This window comes from Trachurus japonicus, chromosome 21, assembly GCF_045865225.1.
Source record: "Trachurus japonicus isolate A0001 chromosome 21, Traja_1.0".
Classification (NCBI taxonomy): Eukaryota; Metazoa; Chordata; class Actinopteri; order Carangiformes; family Carangidae; genus Trachurus; species Trachurus japonicus.
Window position 1 is genome coordinate 32,034,541 of NC_140927.1, and position 15,322 is coordinate 32,049,862.

Genomic DNA, 15,322 nt, shown 5'->3' on the forward strand with positions numbered 1-15,322 from the left:
ATTACTTTACTGAGAGTAAAGGTAAATCTGTGAAGTTGATGCTAATAAAACTTAAACCTCTGCACAACCAGAATAAGACTCAGGTGCTCACAGGCAGGGCCGTTGTATAGGGGAGAAAGGTGATGATAATTCTAGGGGCCCAGCGCCCAGTGGGGCCCATAAAAAACCCCAGTGGTCTAATCTTTGTATGACTGAATTATTCTGCGTAAGACCCTGACTAATACTCATAGTACACTGTAAAAACTCAACATCTTTCCAAGAATATTTGTCTTATTTTCTTTGTTCCACCAAATTGTTGTCCTCATTTCTAGTCAAAACTAATCTCTTTCCACTTTAAATAAGAATCATAACCTAAATATTAACTTTTTTTTCGATCATTTTCACTTGTTTCAAACTAATTTTCACTTGAAATAAGTAGAAAAATCTGCCAGTGAAAGCAAGTTTTTTGTACTTGTAATAAGGAAGAAAAACTTGTTCCACTATCAGATTTTTTTCTACTTATTCCAAGTGAAAATCTGCTTGAAAGGAGTAAAAAGTGTCTAAAAACAAGCTACTTTTAATATGATGAGTCTTATTTTAAGTATAATGAGATTTGTTTTGACTAGAAATTACATTTTGACTAGAAATAAGACAAATATTCTTGGTGAGATATTTGAGTTTTTGCAGTGTAATGCTGCATTAGCATCAAAACAAAGTAGGCTAAATAATACATGATAATACATACATAGTCTAAGGAAAAAAAAAAAAACTGGAAAAGTTAGGGAGAGGGGCCCACTTTAGTATTCTTTAAGGGGGCCCAGAATTCCTAGCAACGGCCCTGCTCACAGGAGTATATGATCCAAAACAAAAACAAAAACAAACCACCACACACTGAAATACACTTCCTGAAGTTTTATTGAGCGAACAACGTGTTTTGCATCCCAGCTTCTTCAGGTTCACTCAATTAACTTCAGTGTGCGGTGGTTTATTTTTTATTTTCTGTGAAGTTGTTGTTGTGTTGTTGTGTTGTGTTGTGTTGTCACTGGTTGTCTGGTATTTGTTGTCTGTTACATGGAATAATGATACGATCACGCTCAGCAGAAGTGAAAGCATGGCGTCAGATCAAAGTCAGAGACAGTGAAAAACATTACATAAGACATTCAATAAGATAGTTATCGAACAAGAAGTACATCAGAGGGTGAGAACAGGTATAATACAGAGCTATGGTTGCCGGGAACTCTCTACCAGTTCATATTGCTCATGAAAGTAACAAAGATCGGTTTAAAATGCTGTTAAAACAGTATCTCTTAGAAGTTAATGAACTATGATTTAACATATTTAGGAGTTGTGGCTGTACCCTTTTTCTTGGAGTGGATATGTACTGTATGTGAGCATGGTTGCAGTCACTTCAGACAGTTAATGCTTATTAATGTGATTTATTTATTCATTTATTTACTTTAAAAAAAAAATTTTTAATTCTTACTTTGTGTGTGTATTATACTAGTTTATTTAAGGTACTGAAGTATAGAATGACATCTGAGTGTAGAGAAATGGTGTCGGTCAAATGTGTCCGATTTTTTTTCTGTGGTTTGTTTATTACAGTATTAGAGAGCTGTCGTTGTTTGTTCTTGTGTCATGTTACTGTATAAATGTATATTTGTTATGTGCAAGTATGAAATAGGGATGTCACAATTACTTGTTTTCACAATTAATTACTGTATTAAACGCCACAATTAATTGATCGCAAAGATTCCTAAATACCGTCACTTTCCGAAAAAGATTATGTTGGAACTGTATCTGCAGATGTGGCGCCAAAGTCAAGGTAAATGCACAGATACTGGTCCATTTATCTAAAGTAACGCTGAATTAGTAGGAATTTAAATGTTTCCGTGTCATTTGTATTGTAAAAAAATGATTAAAATAAATTTAAACATTTGGTATAGATGACAATTAATGACTTAAATACTATATTTCAAACACTTCCCCCGCCGGATTAATAACTGGTCCTATATTCAGAGATTAGATGCAATTACAGTATATTTTGACTGTATTTGATTTCACACATTGATGGTTTTGAAATGTACTGATGCATATTAATCGTGATAATCGTACAGTAATACCGTGATAATTTCTCTGACAATAATCGTACCAAGAAAATCTGTAATCGTGACATCCCTAGTATGAATGTTTATGTGTATGTTGTATTTATGTCGGACCCCAGGAAGAATAGCCGATGCTGCCGCGGCCGGGTGCTAATGGGGATCCTAATAAAGAAAAGAAAGGAATAAGGTAAATGAGGAGCCGAACTTCTTCAGGAGTTGTCGGGGTGCAGGAGGTAGAATGAGGTCAATGAGTTTGTTTTCTCACTTCTACAACTTGTGAGACCTCCTGGATCATTTTCCTGGATCTGCAGCAGATTGAAAACAGCTTTGTGTGAGATTTTCACCAAAACGCTGCCTGTCTGTCGATGAGTCTTGGAGCTGAGAAAACTCAAATATCACTCTGTGAAAATACATACTTTTTCAAGTAGAAAACAAACCCCGTACAGTACACCTTCACCCTCCATTACCCCTCCATCCTCCGTCTGTTTTCCTGCCCCAGGAGAGCCGATGGGTCGGGGCAGGGGAGGGGAGGGGGTTGTTTGGTATGGCAGCGGAGGACCGAGGGAACACACAGTCCATCTGTGCCGCTCCGCTCCCATCAAAGCTTAGAATGAAATCTCCCCACTCGCACACACACATCGCACATGTAAACACACCGCACACACACACCACACACACACACACACACACACACACACACACACACACACACGCCCACAAATAGAGGATATGAAGGAGAGATCAATCTGTCTTATGGAGCCACTGGTGGAAGAACAACAGATCCCAGGGTCCTGGTCAGAACCACATCAAGACGCCTGACGGCCGCAAACTTTTATCTGCTAATCTGTGACGTCTAACTGCTGCTGCCTGGGAGAGGGAGAGGGGGAGGGGGAGGGGGGGGGGGAGAGGAGGAGAGGAGGAGAGGAGGGGGGGGGGGGGGGGGGGAGAGGAGGAGGGAGGGGGGAGAAGAGGAGGGGGAGGAGGAGAGGAGGAGGAGGAGGGGAGGAGAGGGAGGAGGAGAAGGAAGAAGGGGAGAGGTGAGAGAAGAGGAGAGAGGGAGGAGGAGGGAGGGGGGAGGAGAGGAGAGAGAGAGGAGGAGAAGGGGAGAGGGAGGAGGGGGAGAAGAGGAAAGGAAGGAGAAGGAGGAGAGGGGGAGAAGGGAGAGGGGAGGAGGAGAGAGTGAGGGAGAGGAGAGGAGAAGGAAGGGGGAGAGGGAGGAGGAGAGGGAGGGAGAGGAGGAGAGGAGAGGAGGAGAGGGGGAGGAGGAGATGAGGAGGAGAGGAGAGGAGGGGGGGAGAGAGGGAGGGGGCGAGAGGAGGAGGAGAGGGAGGGAGAGGAGGAGAGGAGAGGGGGAGGAGGAGAGGGAGGGGGAAGGGGGAGAGGAGGAGGAGTAGAGGAGAGAGGGAGGAGGAAGAGGGGGGGGGAGGAGAGGGGAGAGGGAGGAGAGGAGAGGAGGAAAGGAGAGGGAGGGAGGAGAGAGTAAGGGAGAAAAGAGGAGGGGGAGGAGGAGGAGAAGGGGGAAGAGAGGGAGAGAGGAGGAGGGAGGGGAGAGAGGGAGGAGGAAAGGAGAGGAAGAGAGAGAGGAGGAGAGGAGGGAGGAGGAGAGAGTGAGGGAGCGAAGAGGAGAAGAGGGGAGAGGAGAGGAGAGAGGGGGAGAAAGAGAGAGAGGGGGAGGAGAGGAGAATGAGAAGGGGAGGGAGAGGAGGAGAGAGTGAGGGAGAAAAGAGGAGGAGAGAGGGGAGAGCAAGAGAGGAGAGGAGGAGAGGGTGAGGGAGAGGAGAAGAGGTGAGAGAAGAGGAGAGGGAGGAGGAGAGGAGGAGAAGGAGAGGGAGGAGAGATGGAGACTGACAGAAGGAAAACAGAGGAAAAGAAAGGAAAGGAGACAAAGAGGAAGGAAAGGGAAGAAAGGGAAGGAGATGAGAGGAAGGGAGAGGTGGAGAGGGGGATAAGAGGAGGGGGAGGAGGAGGAGGAGGGGAGGATGAGGAGGAGAAGGAAGAAGGGGAGAGGAGGAGAGGTGAGAGAAGAGGAGAGAGGAGAGGAGGAGAGGAGGGGGGAGGAGAGGAGATGGAGGAGAGGGAGGGAGAGGAGGGAGGGGAGGAGGGGGAGGAGGGAGGGAGGGAGGGGAGGAGGAGGAGAGGAGGAGAGGAGAGGGAGAGGGGGGGGAGGAGAGGAGAAGGGGGAAAAGAGGGAGAGGAGGGAGGAGAGGGAGGAGGAGAGGAGGGGGGAGAAGAGGAGAAGGAAGGGGGGGAGAGGGAGGAGGAGAGGGGGGGGGGGGCGAGAGGAGGAGGAGAGGGAGGGAGAGGAGGAGAGGAGAGGAGGAGAGGGGGAGGAGGAGATGAGGAGGAGAGGAGAGGAGGGGGGAGAGGAGAGAGGGAGGGGGCGAGAGGAGGAGGAGAGGGAGGGGGAGGAGGAGGGAGGGGAGAGAAGAGAAGAGAAGGAGAAGGGGGGAAGAGAGGGAGAGGAGGGAGGAGGAAAAGAGAGGAGGAGAGGAGGGGAGGAGGAGGAAAGGAGAGGAGAAGAAAGGAGGAGAGGAGTAGGGGGAGGAGAAGAGGAGGAGAGGTGGGGAAATAGAAAAGGAAAAGTGAGCTCAGGTGTGAGGGAGAAGAGGAGGAGTGGAGAGAGAGAGGAAGAGAGGAGAGAAGGGAGGTTTGGGAATGTGGACAGAAAGAAAACAGAGGAAAAGAAAGGAAAGGAGATAAAGAGGAAGGAAAGGGAAAAAGGGAAGGAGACGGGAGGGGAAGGGTGAGGTGAAGGAAAGAATCTGGAGAAGAGAAGAAAAGAGACGAGTTGATGGAGGAGAAGATCCACAGGAGGTGAAGAGAGGAAAGAAAACAAACAAGACGAGATAAAGAGAGGACAAAAGAAAAAGAAATGTGAGGAATGGAAAGAAGAAAAAAAGAAAGGGAAGTGAAGGGTGAGAGATGATGGGAGAGGTGAGGAAAGGAGAGAAGGAACCAAACCAGAGGAGGAGAGGAGGAGGAGGAAGAGGAAGAGTCTTTGTTGTCGTCGGTAACCGTGGTGTCATGGACCATCATCCACTCATCCTGTCTCTGTGTGTGTGTGTGTTCCTCCATCACACACACACACACACTCCTTTATTCCTCCGACTGACTATAGCTGTGTCCCAATTCAGGGCCTGCATCCTTCGGAGGGTGGATTTGAAGGCCGATTACGTCACAGCGCTGCGCGAAGGCTGTCTTGTCCCAATTCGTCTAAATTCGAAGGGTCCTCCAAATGCGTCCTCCTTTCCCCTGCATTCGGAGGATGCACCGCTACTATCCTTCGCGGCCTCCCGTATCCCAAGATGCTTTGCTGCACCGTTGTTGTTATTAGCAACCTAGCCGTTAGCTATCGAACGGAGCAGCTCTGTGCTGTAGCCATGGTAACCCGGCTCTGCGGCCGGCTCGGAGGTGTGGCTGCCCGCTGCTGAGCTCTGCTCTGCTCTGCTCTGGCTGCCCAGGTGAGGAGCTGAGGCAAAGCATCTTGTGTGTGACAACTTTTAATAAGAAAGCTATGAAAACACATTACTTGTGCTCTCTTTATTCTCTATTCAATAGCCTACCCCCCTGGCTGCTGTTCAATGGTTTGTTTATTAGTATATTAATGATAACTGCCCTTGTATTGATTCTACTTCTTTAAAAGAAAAAAAAAAAAAGTGAGGGGCGGAGGAGCGGTAGAGCTGTTGCAAACGCCACTTTTAAATGTTTAACGTCCGGCCGTTGTTTACGTTACGCCGTTGTTTACGTTCGGATCAGGAAATGCTCTGAAGGCTAGACCGTCCCATTTACCGACCGTTGATGCGGCCCCCGGAGGAGCCTCCGAAGCCGTTGCCTCCGGAGACCGTGTAGGCTGGGTCCTCCGAAGGCTGCAGCCCCTGAATTGGGACACAGCTTGTGTCTGTGTCTCCTCCACCACAGTTTGACCTCTGTCTGCTGAGAAGAGGAGGAGGAGCAGGAGGAGGAGAAGAAGACGGATAAGGAGAAATGGAAAGGAGAAAGAGGAGTAGAAGGAGAAAGAGGAGGAGATGAAGAAGAAAGAGGAGAAATGGGATAGGAGAAAGAGGAGTAGACGAAGAAGAAGGAGAAAGAGGAGGAGAAATGGGATAGGAGAAAGAGGAGTAGATGAAGAAGAAGGAGAAAGAGGAGGAGAAATGGGATAGGAGAAAGAGGAGTAGACGAAGAAGAAGGAGAAAGAGGAGGAGAAATGGGATAGGAGAAAGAGGAGTAGACGAAGAAGAAGGAGAAAGAGGAGGAGAAATGGGATAGGAGAAAGAGGAGTAGACGAAGAAGAAGGAGAAAGAGGAGGAGAAATGGGATAGGAGAAAGAGGAGTAGACGAAGAAGAAGGAGAAAGAGGAGGAGAAATGGGATAGGAGAAAGAGGAGTAGACGAAGGAGGAGGAGAAAGAGGAGGAGAAATGGGATAGGAGAAAGAGGAGTAGACGAAGAAGGAGGAGAAAGAGGAGGAGAAATGGGATAGGAGAAAGAGGAGTAGACGAAGAAGGAGGAGAAAGAGGAGGAGAAATGGGATAGGAGAAAGAGGAGTAGACGAAGAAGAAGGAGAAAGAGGAGGAGAAATGGGATAGGAGAAAGAGGAGTAGACGAAGGAGGAGGAGAAAGAGGAGGAGAAATGGGATAGGAGAAAGAGGAGTAGACGAAGAAGGAGGAGAAAGAGGAGGAGAAATGGGATAGGAGAAAGAGGAGTAGACGAAGAAGGAGGAGAAAGAGGAGGAGAAATGGGATAGGAGAAAGAGGAGTAGACGAAGAAGAAGGAGAAAGAGGAGGAGAAATGGGATAGGAGAAAGAGGAGTAGACGAAGAAGAAGGAGAAAGAGGAGGAGAAATGGGATAGGAGAAAGAGGAGTAGACGAAGGAGGAGGAGAAAGAGGAGTAGATGAAGGAGAAAGAGGAGTAGGGCCTAAAAGAAAAAGAAAGAGGAGTAGATGAAGAAGAAGAAATTGAATAGGAGAAAGAGGAGTAGAAGGAGAAGAAAGAGGAGTAGATGAAGAAAGAGGAGTAGATGAAGAAGGAGAAAGAGGAGTAGACGAAGAAGGAGAAATGGAATAGGAGAAAGAGGAGTTGAAGGAGAAAGAGGAGGAGAAATTGAATAGGAGAAGGAGGAGTAGATGAAAAAGGAGAAATGGAATAGGAGAAGGAGGAGTAGAAGGAGAAATGGAATAGGAGAAAGAGGAGTAGATGAAGAAGGAGAAAGAGGAGTAGACGAAGAAGGAGAAATGGAATAGGAGAAAGAGTAGATGAAGAAGGAGAAAGAGGAGTAGACGAAGAAGGAGAAATGGAATAGGTGAAAGAGGAGTAGGAGAAGAAAGAGAAGGAGAAATGGAATAGGAGAAAGAGGAGTAGAAGGGGAAAGAGGAGTAGATGAAGAGAGAGAAGGAGAAAGAGGAGTAGACGAAAAAAAAAGAGGATTAGACAAAAAAGAAGAAAGAGGAGTAGACGGAGAAAGAGGAGTAGACGAAGAAGGAGAAATTGAATAGGAGAAAGGAGTAGATGAAGAAGGAAAAAGAGGAGTAGGAGAAGAAGAAAGAGGAGTAGATGAAGAAGGAGAAATGGAATAGGAGAAAGAGGAGTAGACGAAGAAAGAGAGAGTAAAAGAAAAGGAAAGGGGATTAAACAAAAAAGAAGAAAGAGGAGTAGGAGTAGAGGAAGAAGAAGGAGAAATGGAGGCCGGTGAGAGTGAAAACATTCCCGTCTCCATGGCGAGGAGCAGAGAGGAGCTGTCAGTCAGGGCTGCGTTGCCGTCAGCGCTCTGTCTGACGCTCCGACAGCAGCTGTCAACGCTCCCTCATAATAAATAAATGTTCCTGCTCTAAGAATAGAAGAGAACTCCTCAACTCCTCAACTCAGAGATTAATGGCTGCAATTAACTTCCCCCCAACAACCGTGATTAACACCACAGATATTCACAACATGGGAGAGTGTTGCTGCTGACTGACAGACAGACAGACAGACAGGCGGCCATGTTGGTGGGGGCTTTGCTGCTGACTGACTGACAGACAGACAGACAGACAGGCGGCCATGTTGGTGGGGGCTGCTTGGGTTTCCTCCAGGTACTTTTACCAGCACAGGTTCTCCCTCCCTGCTCCTCCCTCCCTGCTCTGCTCCTTCCTCCCTGCTCTGCTCCTTCCTCCCTGCTCTGCTCCTCCCTGCTCCTCTCTGGTCCTCCTTCCCTGCTCTGCTCCTCTCTGCTCCTCCTTCCCTGCTCTGCTCCTTTCTGCTCCTTCCTTCCTGCTCTGCTCCTCTCTGCTCCTCCTTGCTCTGCTCCTCTCTGCTCCTCCCTGCTCCTCCTTGCTCTGCTCCTCTCTGCTCCTCCTTCCCTGCTCCTTCCTCCCTGCTCTGCTCCTCCTTCCCTGCTCTGCTCCTTTCTGCTCCTCCTTCCCTGCTCTGCTCCTCCCTGCTCCTCTCTGCTCCTCCTTCCCTGCTCTGCTCCTCCCTGCTCTGCTCCTTCCTTCCTGCTCTGCTCCTCTCTGCTCCTCCCTGCTCTGCTCCTCTCTGCTCCTCCCTGCTCTGCTCCTTCCTTCCTGCTCTGCTCCTCTCTGCTCCTCCTTCCCTGCTCTGCTCCTCTCTGCTCCTCCTTCCCTGCTCTGCTCCTCCCTGCTCCTCCTTCCCTGCTCTGCTCCTCTCTGCTCTGCTCCTCCCTGCTCCTCTCTGCTCCTCCTTGCTCTGCTCCTCCCTGCTCCTCCTTCCCTGCTCTGCTCCTCCCTGCTCCTCTCTGCTCCTCCTTCCCTGCTCTGCTCCTCTCTGCTCCTCCCTGCTCTGCTCCTCTCTGCTCCTCCTTCCCTGCTCTGCTCCTCCCTGCTCTGCTCCTCCTCATCGTGTCATGTTGTGTGTGTCTGTCTCGGTGTGTGAACTCTGGGAAGTCCCTTGAACTCTCAATCCCATTCCCTCCCAGGAAAAAGGCAAAACAGACGGAGAGGAAGAGAGGAAGAGATTAGGCTGAGAGGCTGAGAAAAGAGAAGACGAGGAAGCAGGGAAAACAAAGGGAGTGAAAAGAGGGAGGAGAGGAGAGAAAGAGAGGAGAGGAAATAGGAGAGGAGGGGAAGGGAGAGTAGAGGGGAGGGGAGAGGAGAGGAGAGGAGAGGAGAGGAGAGGAGGAAGAAGGAGAGATGAGAGGAGAGGAGAGAAAGAGAGGAGAGGAGAGGGAAAGAGGAGAGGAAGAAGGAGAGAGGAAGAGGAGAGGAGAGGAAGAAGGAGAGATGAGAGGAGGGGAGAGGAGAGGAAGAAGGCGAGATAAGGGGCATGGAAGGAGAGAGGAGAGGAGAAGAGGGAAGGAGGAGAGGAGAGGAGAGGGGAAGAGGAGAGGAGGGGAGGGGAGAAAGAGAGTGGAAAGGAAGGAGACAGGAGAGGAAAGGAGAGGAGAGGAAAGGAAAGGAGAGCGGAAGAGGAGAGGAGAGAAGAGGAGAGAAGGGGAGGAGAGGAAAGGAGAGAGGGGAGGAGAGGAGAGGGGAAGAGGAGAGAAAGAGAGGAGAGGAGAGGAGAGGAGAGAAAGAGAGGAGAGGAAAGGAGAGGAGAGGAGAGGAGAGGAGAGGAGAGAAAGAGAGGAGAGGAAAGGAGAGGAGAGGAGAGGAGAGGAGAGAAAGAGAGGAGAAAAGAGGAGAGGAGATGAGAGGAGAGGAGAGAAGGGGAGGAGAGGAGAGGAGAGGAGAGGGGAAGAGGAGAGAAAGAGAGGAGAGGAGAAAAGAGGAGAGAAAGAGAGGAGAAAAGAGGAGAGAAGGGGAGGAGAAGGGGAGAGGGAGGAGAGGAGAGGAGAAGAGGAGAGAAGGGGAGGGGAGGAGAGGAGAGGAGAGGAAGAAAGAGAGGAGAGTAGAGGAGAGAAGGGGAGGGGAGGAGAGGAGAGGAGAGGAGAGGAGGAGGCAGCGGCCCGGTCCTCTGGTCATAGTGTTGTAGAACTAGAGAACTGGTCAAGACCACAGCTGCAGTGACATCTGTTGTAACCACAAATGTCTTCGGTTTATGTGATGTAATTCAATAACTTTAAAGGAGACTTATTCTGCCCTTTTTACACAAATTAAAACAGTTCCCAGGTGTCTTTGACATGCTTCGGTCAAATTAACCCCAAGGATCAAACATCACAGCTCTTTTCATCCTCTCAAAACAGGTGCCTGTCCCTTTAAATGAACCACTGCTTGCTCCGCCCCCTCTACTGGTCCCAGGTAGGGGTGGGATTATGCAAATATGAAAACTAGTAACATCATTCCATAAATCTGTAATGTTCAGCTCCCTATAGGTTAAAATCCACGTGGTTTTATGAGCTGTTCCCTCAGTTGTCTTGCAGTGATGTAACTAGGATATGAATTTGCATAACCCCACCCCTACCTGGTACATGTAGAGGGGGGTGGGGCAAGCAGTGGTTCATTTAAAGGGACAGACACCTGTTTAGAGAGGATGAAAAGAGCTGTGATGTTTGATCCTTGGGGTTAATTTGACCGAAGCATGTCACAGACACCTGGGAACTATTACTGAGACAGCAAGAAAGAAATGTTGTTTCTGTTGTGTTCACTTCCTTCCTGAGTAACGTACAGTAACGTCCTCCCACTGTGGTTCCACTTTAAAGGGATAGTTCAACATTTTGGCAAATTGGCCCATTGCCATAATCCCTATAGTCATAGCAGTAGGTTTGTTACCTTTAATTGTCGGTGCAAGCTGTTTTTAGAACGGCGGAGCAGAGCTGTGAGCTGCTCAGAGCTACGCTACGGAGGCTCATTATGGGATTTCTTGGTTTCCCTCATCAAACTTATCAAATACACAATCCAACAACTCCACAACGCTCTGGTGGACAAGTTGTGAGCTGCACATTCACCACGCTATGAGATGATAACACAACGTTACCAGACAGAGTTGTTTTAGAGGGAAATGCAGAGACTGATTGATGAAAAACTGTCCCTGAAGGCAACGTGCATCAGCGGTTTTGCATGAATTTCCCTCTAAAACAACTCTGTGTGGTAACGTTGTGTTATTATCTCATAGCGTGGTGAATGTGCAGGTCACAACTTGTCCACCAGAGCGTTGTGGAGTTGTTGGATTGTGTATTTGATGAGTTTGATGAGGGAAACCAAGAAATCCCATGAGCCTCCGTAGCGTAGCTCTGAGCAGCTCACGGCTCTGCTCCGCCGTTCTAAAAACAGCTTGCACCGACAATTAAAGGTAACAAACCTACTGCTATGACTATAGGGATTATGGCAATGGGGCCAATTTGCCAAAATGTTGAACTATCCCTTTAACTGGTGTGAACGTTCGATGGTTCGCCAGAGACTCCAGAACCAGGACCGTGTGTTTAGACTTCCTCCTGCTGCACCGCTGTGTGCCCCGGCTCTGACCAGGAGATAATTGCAGGGGGATCTGGCTCCTCACACCCCCCCCTCTACCCCCCTCCCCTCTACTACCCCACCACCCCGACCCAAGTAGCTTAATACCCCGCACGATGAAACCTCTGCACCCGAGAGTGTTTGGAGAGAAAACAGGTCGGGACGCAGAGCCATCGGTGTGAACTAGCACAGAGCTCCAGTCTGAGACCCCACAGCCTCAGACTGAACTGTGTCTACAACATGCACACACACACACACACACACACACACACACACACACACACACACACACACATACACACACATATACACACTGTGTGGTTGCTGGCTCACCATGGATGACGTGTGTGTGGCACCGCCGCTGGATGCCGGTGGACGTGGGGGGGCCGTCCTCTCAATCCTCTGCAGAAAACTCTCCTGTTTCCTGCAGCCAGAAGAAGAAGACGAAAACATGATGGGAACACACATACAGTAAATAATGAGGAAGTCTTTCACTGCAAAAACTTAAAATCATTCCAAGAATATTTGTCTTATTTCTTGTCAAAATGTCTCATTTCTAGTCAAAACTAATCTCTTTCCACTTAAAATAAGACTCATCACCTAAAAATGAACTTGTGTTCAGATCATTTTTACTTGTTTCAAACTAATTTTCACTTGAAATAAGTAGAAAAATCTGCCAGTGAAAGCAAGTTTTTTGTGGTTGTAATAAGAAAGAAAAACTTGTCCACTATCAGATTTTTCTACTTATTTAAAGTGGAAAATTTGCTTGAAAAAATTTAAAAAGTGTCTAAAAACAAGCTACTTTTTAAATGTGATGAGTCTTATTTTAAGTAGAATTAGATTTATTTTGACTAGAAATTACATTTTGACCAGAAATAAGACAAATATTCTTGGTAAGATTTTGAATTTTTGCAGTGTGAGGAAGTCTTTCACTGCAAAAACTCAAAATTTAAAAAAACTAATCTCTTTCCACTTTAAAATAAGACTCATCACCTAAAGATTAACTTGTTTTTAGATCATTTTCACTTGTTTCAAACAAATTTTCACTTGTTTCAAACAAATTTTCACTTGAAATAAGTAGAAAAATCTGCCAGTGAAAGCAAGTTTTTTGTGCTTGTAATAAGAAAGAAAAACTTGCTCCACTATCAGATTTTTCTACTTATTTCAAATGAAAACAGACTTGAAATAAGTCAAAAGTGTCTAAAAACAAGCTGCTTTTTTATGTATAACTAGTATGAATATACATATTTTAGGTATAATTGGATTTGTTTTGACTAGAAACGACATTTTGACTAGAAATAAGACAAATATCCTTGGTAAGATTTTGAATTTTTGCAGTGTTGTTTCCTCCACAGCAGACACTCGGCATGCTGACAGACGGTCCCACAAGGTTGACCAAGTTTGTCTGTCCCGCTCTGACACTAACCCCCCCTCCTTCTTCTTGCAAGCATCAGATCTGCTGCGCTGTCCCATTCCATCCCCTTTGTCCCACGTCTAAATGTCTTCATTGTTCCTCAAGGTTCAAAAATTGGTCTGCTGTCTCCTTCTTGTATTTATCTTGACAGGACGCCAGACATGCTACTAGACAAACAATCTCCCTCACAGTCAGTGGGCCAGCCAGCCATGCATAATATACTATAATACATGTCCAAAACACTGGGCCACTGTAAAGGAAGAAGTCCACTGATTTTATTCAACTCAGTGCATAGAAACACTTGTGTTGTGTCCTGACTGAGAAAAAGAGAAGTTAGTGTGTTGGACATCAAGGTCAACTGTGTCCTGACCTTTGTTAAAATGTCTAATGTTCTTATTTTGTGTTTTATTTTGAAGGTTTGATCCATGAGAAGTGTAGTTTTCAATCTCCTCTCTCAGCTTCTCTCTGGAGCTCTAGTAACTACAGGTAGGTGTCAGCCAATCAGAAGAGAGGAGGAGGCTCTGAGCCTCTCTTCTGATTGGCTGACTGTTTTCTAAAGTGATCCAATAAAAAACAGAGCAGATTTCAGAATAAAACACTCAGAGAAACCACAAATCCTGCAAAGTTGTTGGATTTTGGGTCCAGGTGTTGAGGGGGCGGGGCTCTGTTGTGACATCACAAAGTGACAGGAAGTCCTGACGGCTGGTTTTAAGGCTCAGTTTCTGAATCCAGGCTGTGTGCATTTCTCTGTGGACTGAGGCTTTGATACTTTCACAGTATTAATATAGAACCTAGAGCTGCTTTATAATCACACTACACATGGACATCTACCTTTATACTGTATGGAGCTTTAATACAAACATCTACCTTTTTTATACTGTATGGAGCTTTAACACAAACATCTACCTTTATACTGTATGGAGCTTTAACACAAACATCTACCTTTATACTGTATGGAGCTTTAACACAAACATCTACCTTTATACTGTATGGAGCTTTAACACAAACATCTACCTTTATACTGTATGGAGCTTTAACACAAACATCTACCTTTATACCGTATGGAGCTTTAACACAAACATCTACCTTTATACCGTATGGAGCTTTAACACAAACATCTACCTTTATACCGTATGGAGCTTTAATACAAACATCTACCTTTATACTGTATGGAGCTTTAACACAAACATCTACCTTTATACCGTATGGAGCTTTAACACAAACATCTACCTTTATACTGTATGGAGCTTTAACACAAACATCTACCTTTATACTGTATGGAGCTTTAACACAAACATCTACCTTTATACTGTATGGAGCTTTAATATGAACAAATATGTGCAGAACTACCGGCGATGACCTAATTAGCAGATGCTAATATGCTGACGCTCTTAATTACAGTGGTGAATGTGGTTAAACTATTATCTTGTTAACGTTTCCTGCTCAACATGTTTGAGACACTCTGCACCTCCTGACATTAGCATGTAGCTCGCTGCTGTCTCTTAATCTCTCTTAATATTGTTTATTCAGTCTCTGTCATCCAGAGTTAACATCCTGCTCATTAACATCTCCTCTGGAAAAACCTTTTCTCTCCACACGCTGAGAAAAAACAGGCCTTCCAGCTGCTGAGTCATTTCAATGAAAGGTGAACCAGAGGTGAAGCTCATGTCACCTGTATTTATGTTTACTCCCACTCCGCTCTGTTCTTCCTTTTTTGTGCGAACAGGAGACGAGTCCTGATAAAAAACTCGACTGTGATAATCACAGGTCAGCTGAGGGTCAGACGTTCGGCGCTGCCTTTGTTAGATCCTGTCACCTGATGCTACATCTATAACAACATGGAGTAAGAGAGAACAAAACACAACACAACACAATATGATACTGTTGTGCTGTGTTGTGTTGTGATGATGAGACCCAGGTGAACCCGATCCAGTTCTGACCTGAGGTGATCCTGCTGCAGCTGCTCCCTCCTCCTCTGCTCCTCCTGCTGCCTCCTCTCCTCCAGACGCTCGGCCTGCGGAGCAGCACACTCAGTCAGTCACAGGGCAAACACACAAACACACACACACAGGATATATGTCACTGATCGCCACTGATGGGAATAACGGCGTTATACAATAGCAGCGTTACAAATGGCACTTCTTTTTTTCAGTAACAAATAATCAAAAAAGTTACTGTTTCCCTCGTTAGAACAGCGTTACTGTTACTGACATAAAAGGCACCGTTACTTGACTCAAGAAGTCCCGTCACGAAATAATAATACACCCGTTAAAGTGTACGTTATATACACATTTGTTTCAGTCCATCAACCTGTTGGAAAAAAGCCATTCATCTGGAGCTAACCAATGGTTAGGAGGTTAGGGGGGCGAGTCCAGGCAAGTAATAATTAAAAAAGAGGAACAACATAGTTACTTATCCTGGTAATTAGTTACTTTTATAATGTAGTAACTCAATATTAGCTCAGTTACTTTTTGGGGAAGGTAACTAGCAACTATAACTAATTACTT

General features: G+C 46.3%; 1 protein-coding gene across 1 annotated transcript in view; it reads right to left on the reverse strand.

Moving 5' to 3' along the window:
* epsti1 (epithelial stromal interaction 1) overlaps nt 1-15,322 on the reverse strand; it is a 34,285-nt gene that overhangs the window by 11,342 nt on the left and 7,621 nt on the right. The window contains exons 6-7 of the mRNA XM_085765517.1: nt 14,756-14,829; nt 11,735-11,825 (exon numbers count right to left, since the gene is read on the reverse strand). Coding sequence (XP_085621643.1) covers nt 11,735-11,825; nt 14,756-14,829 — 165 coding nt within the window. The remainder of the gene's footprint in view (nt 1-11,734; nt 11,826-14,755; nt 14,830-15,322) is intronic.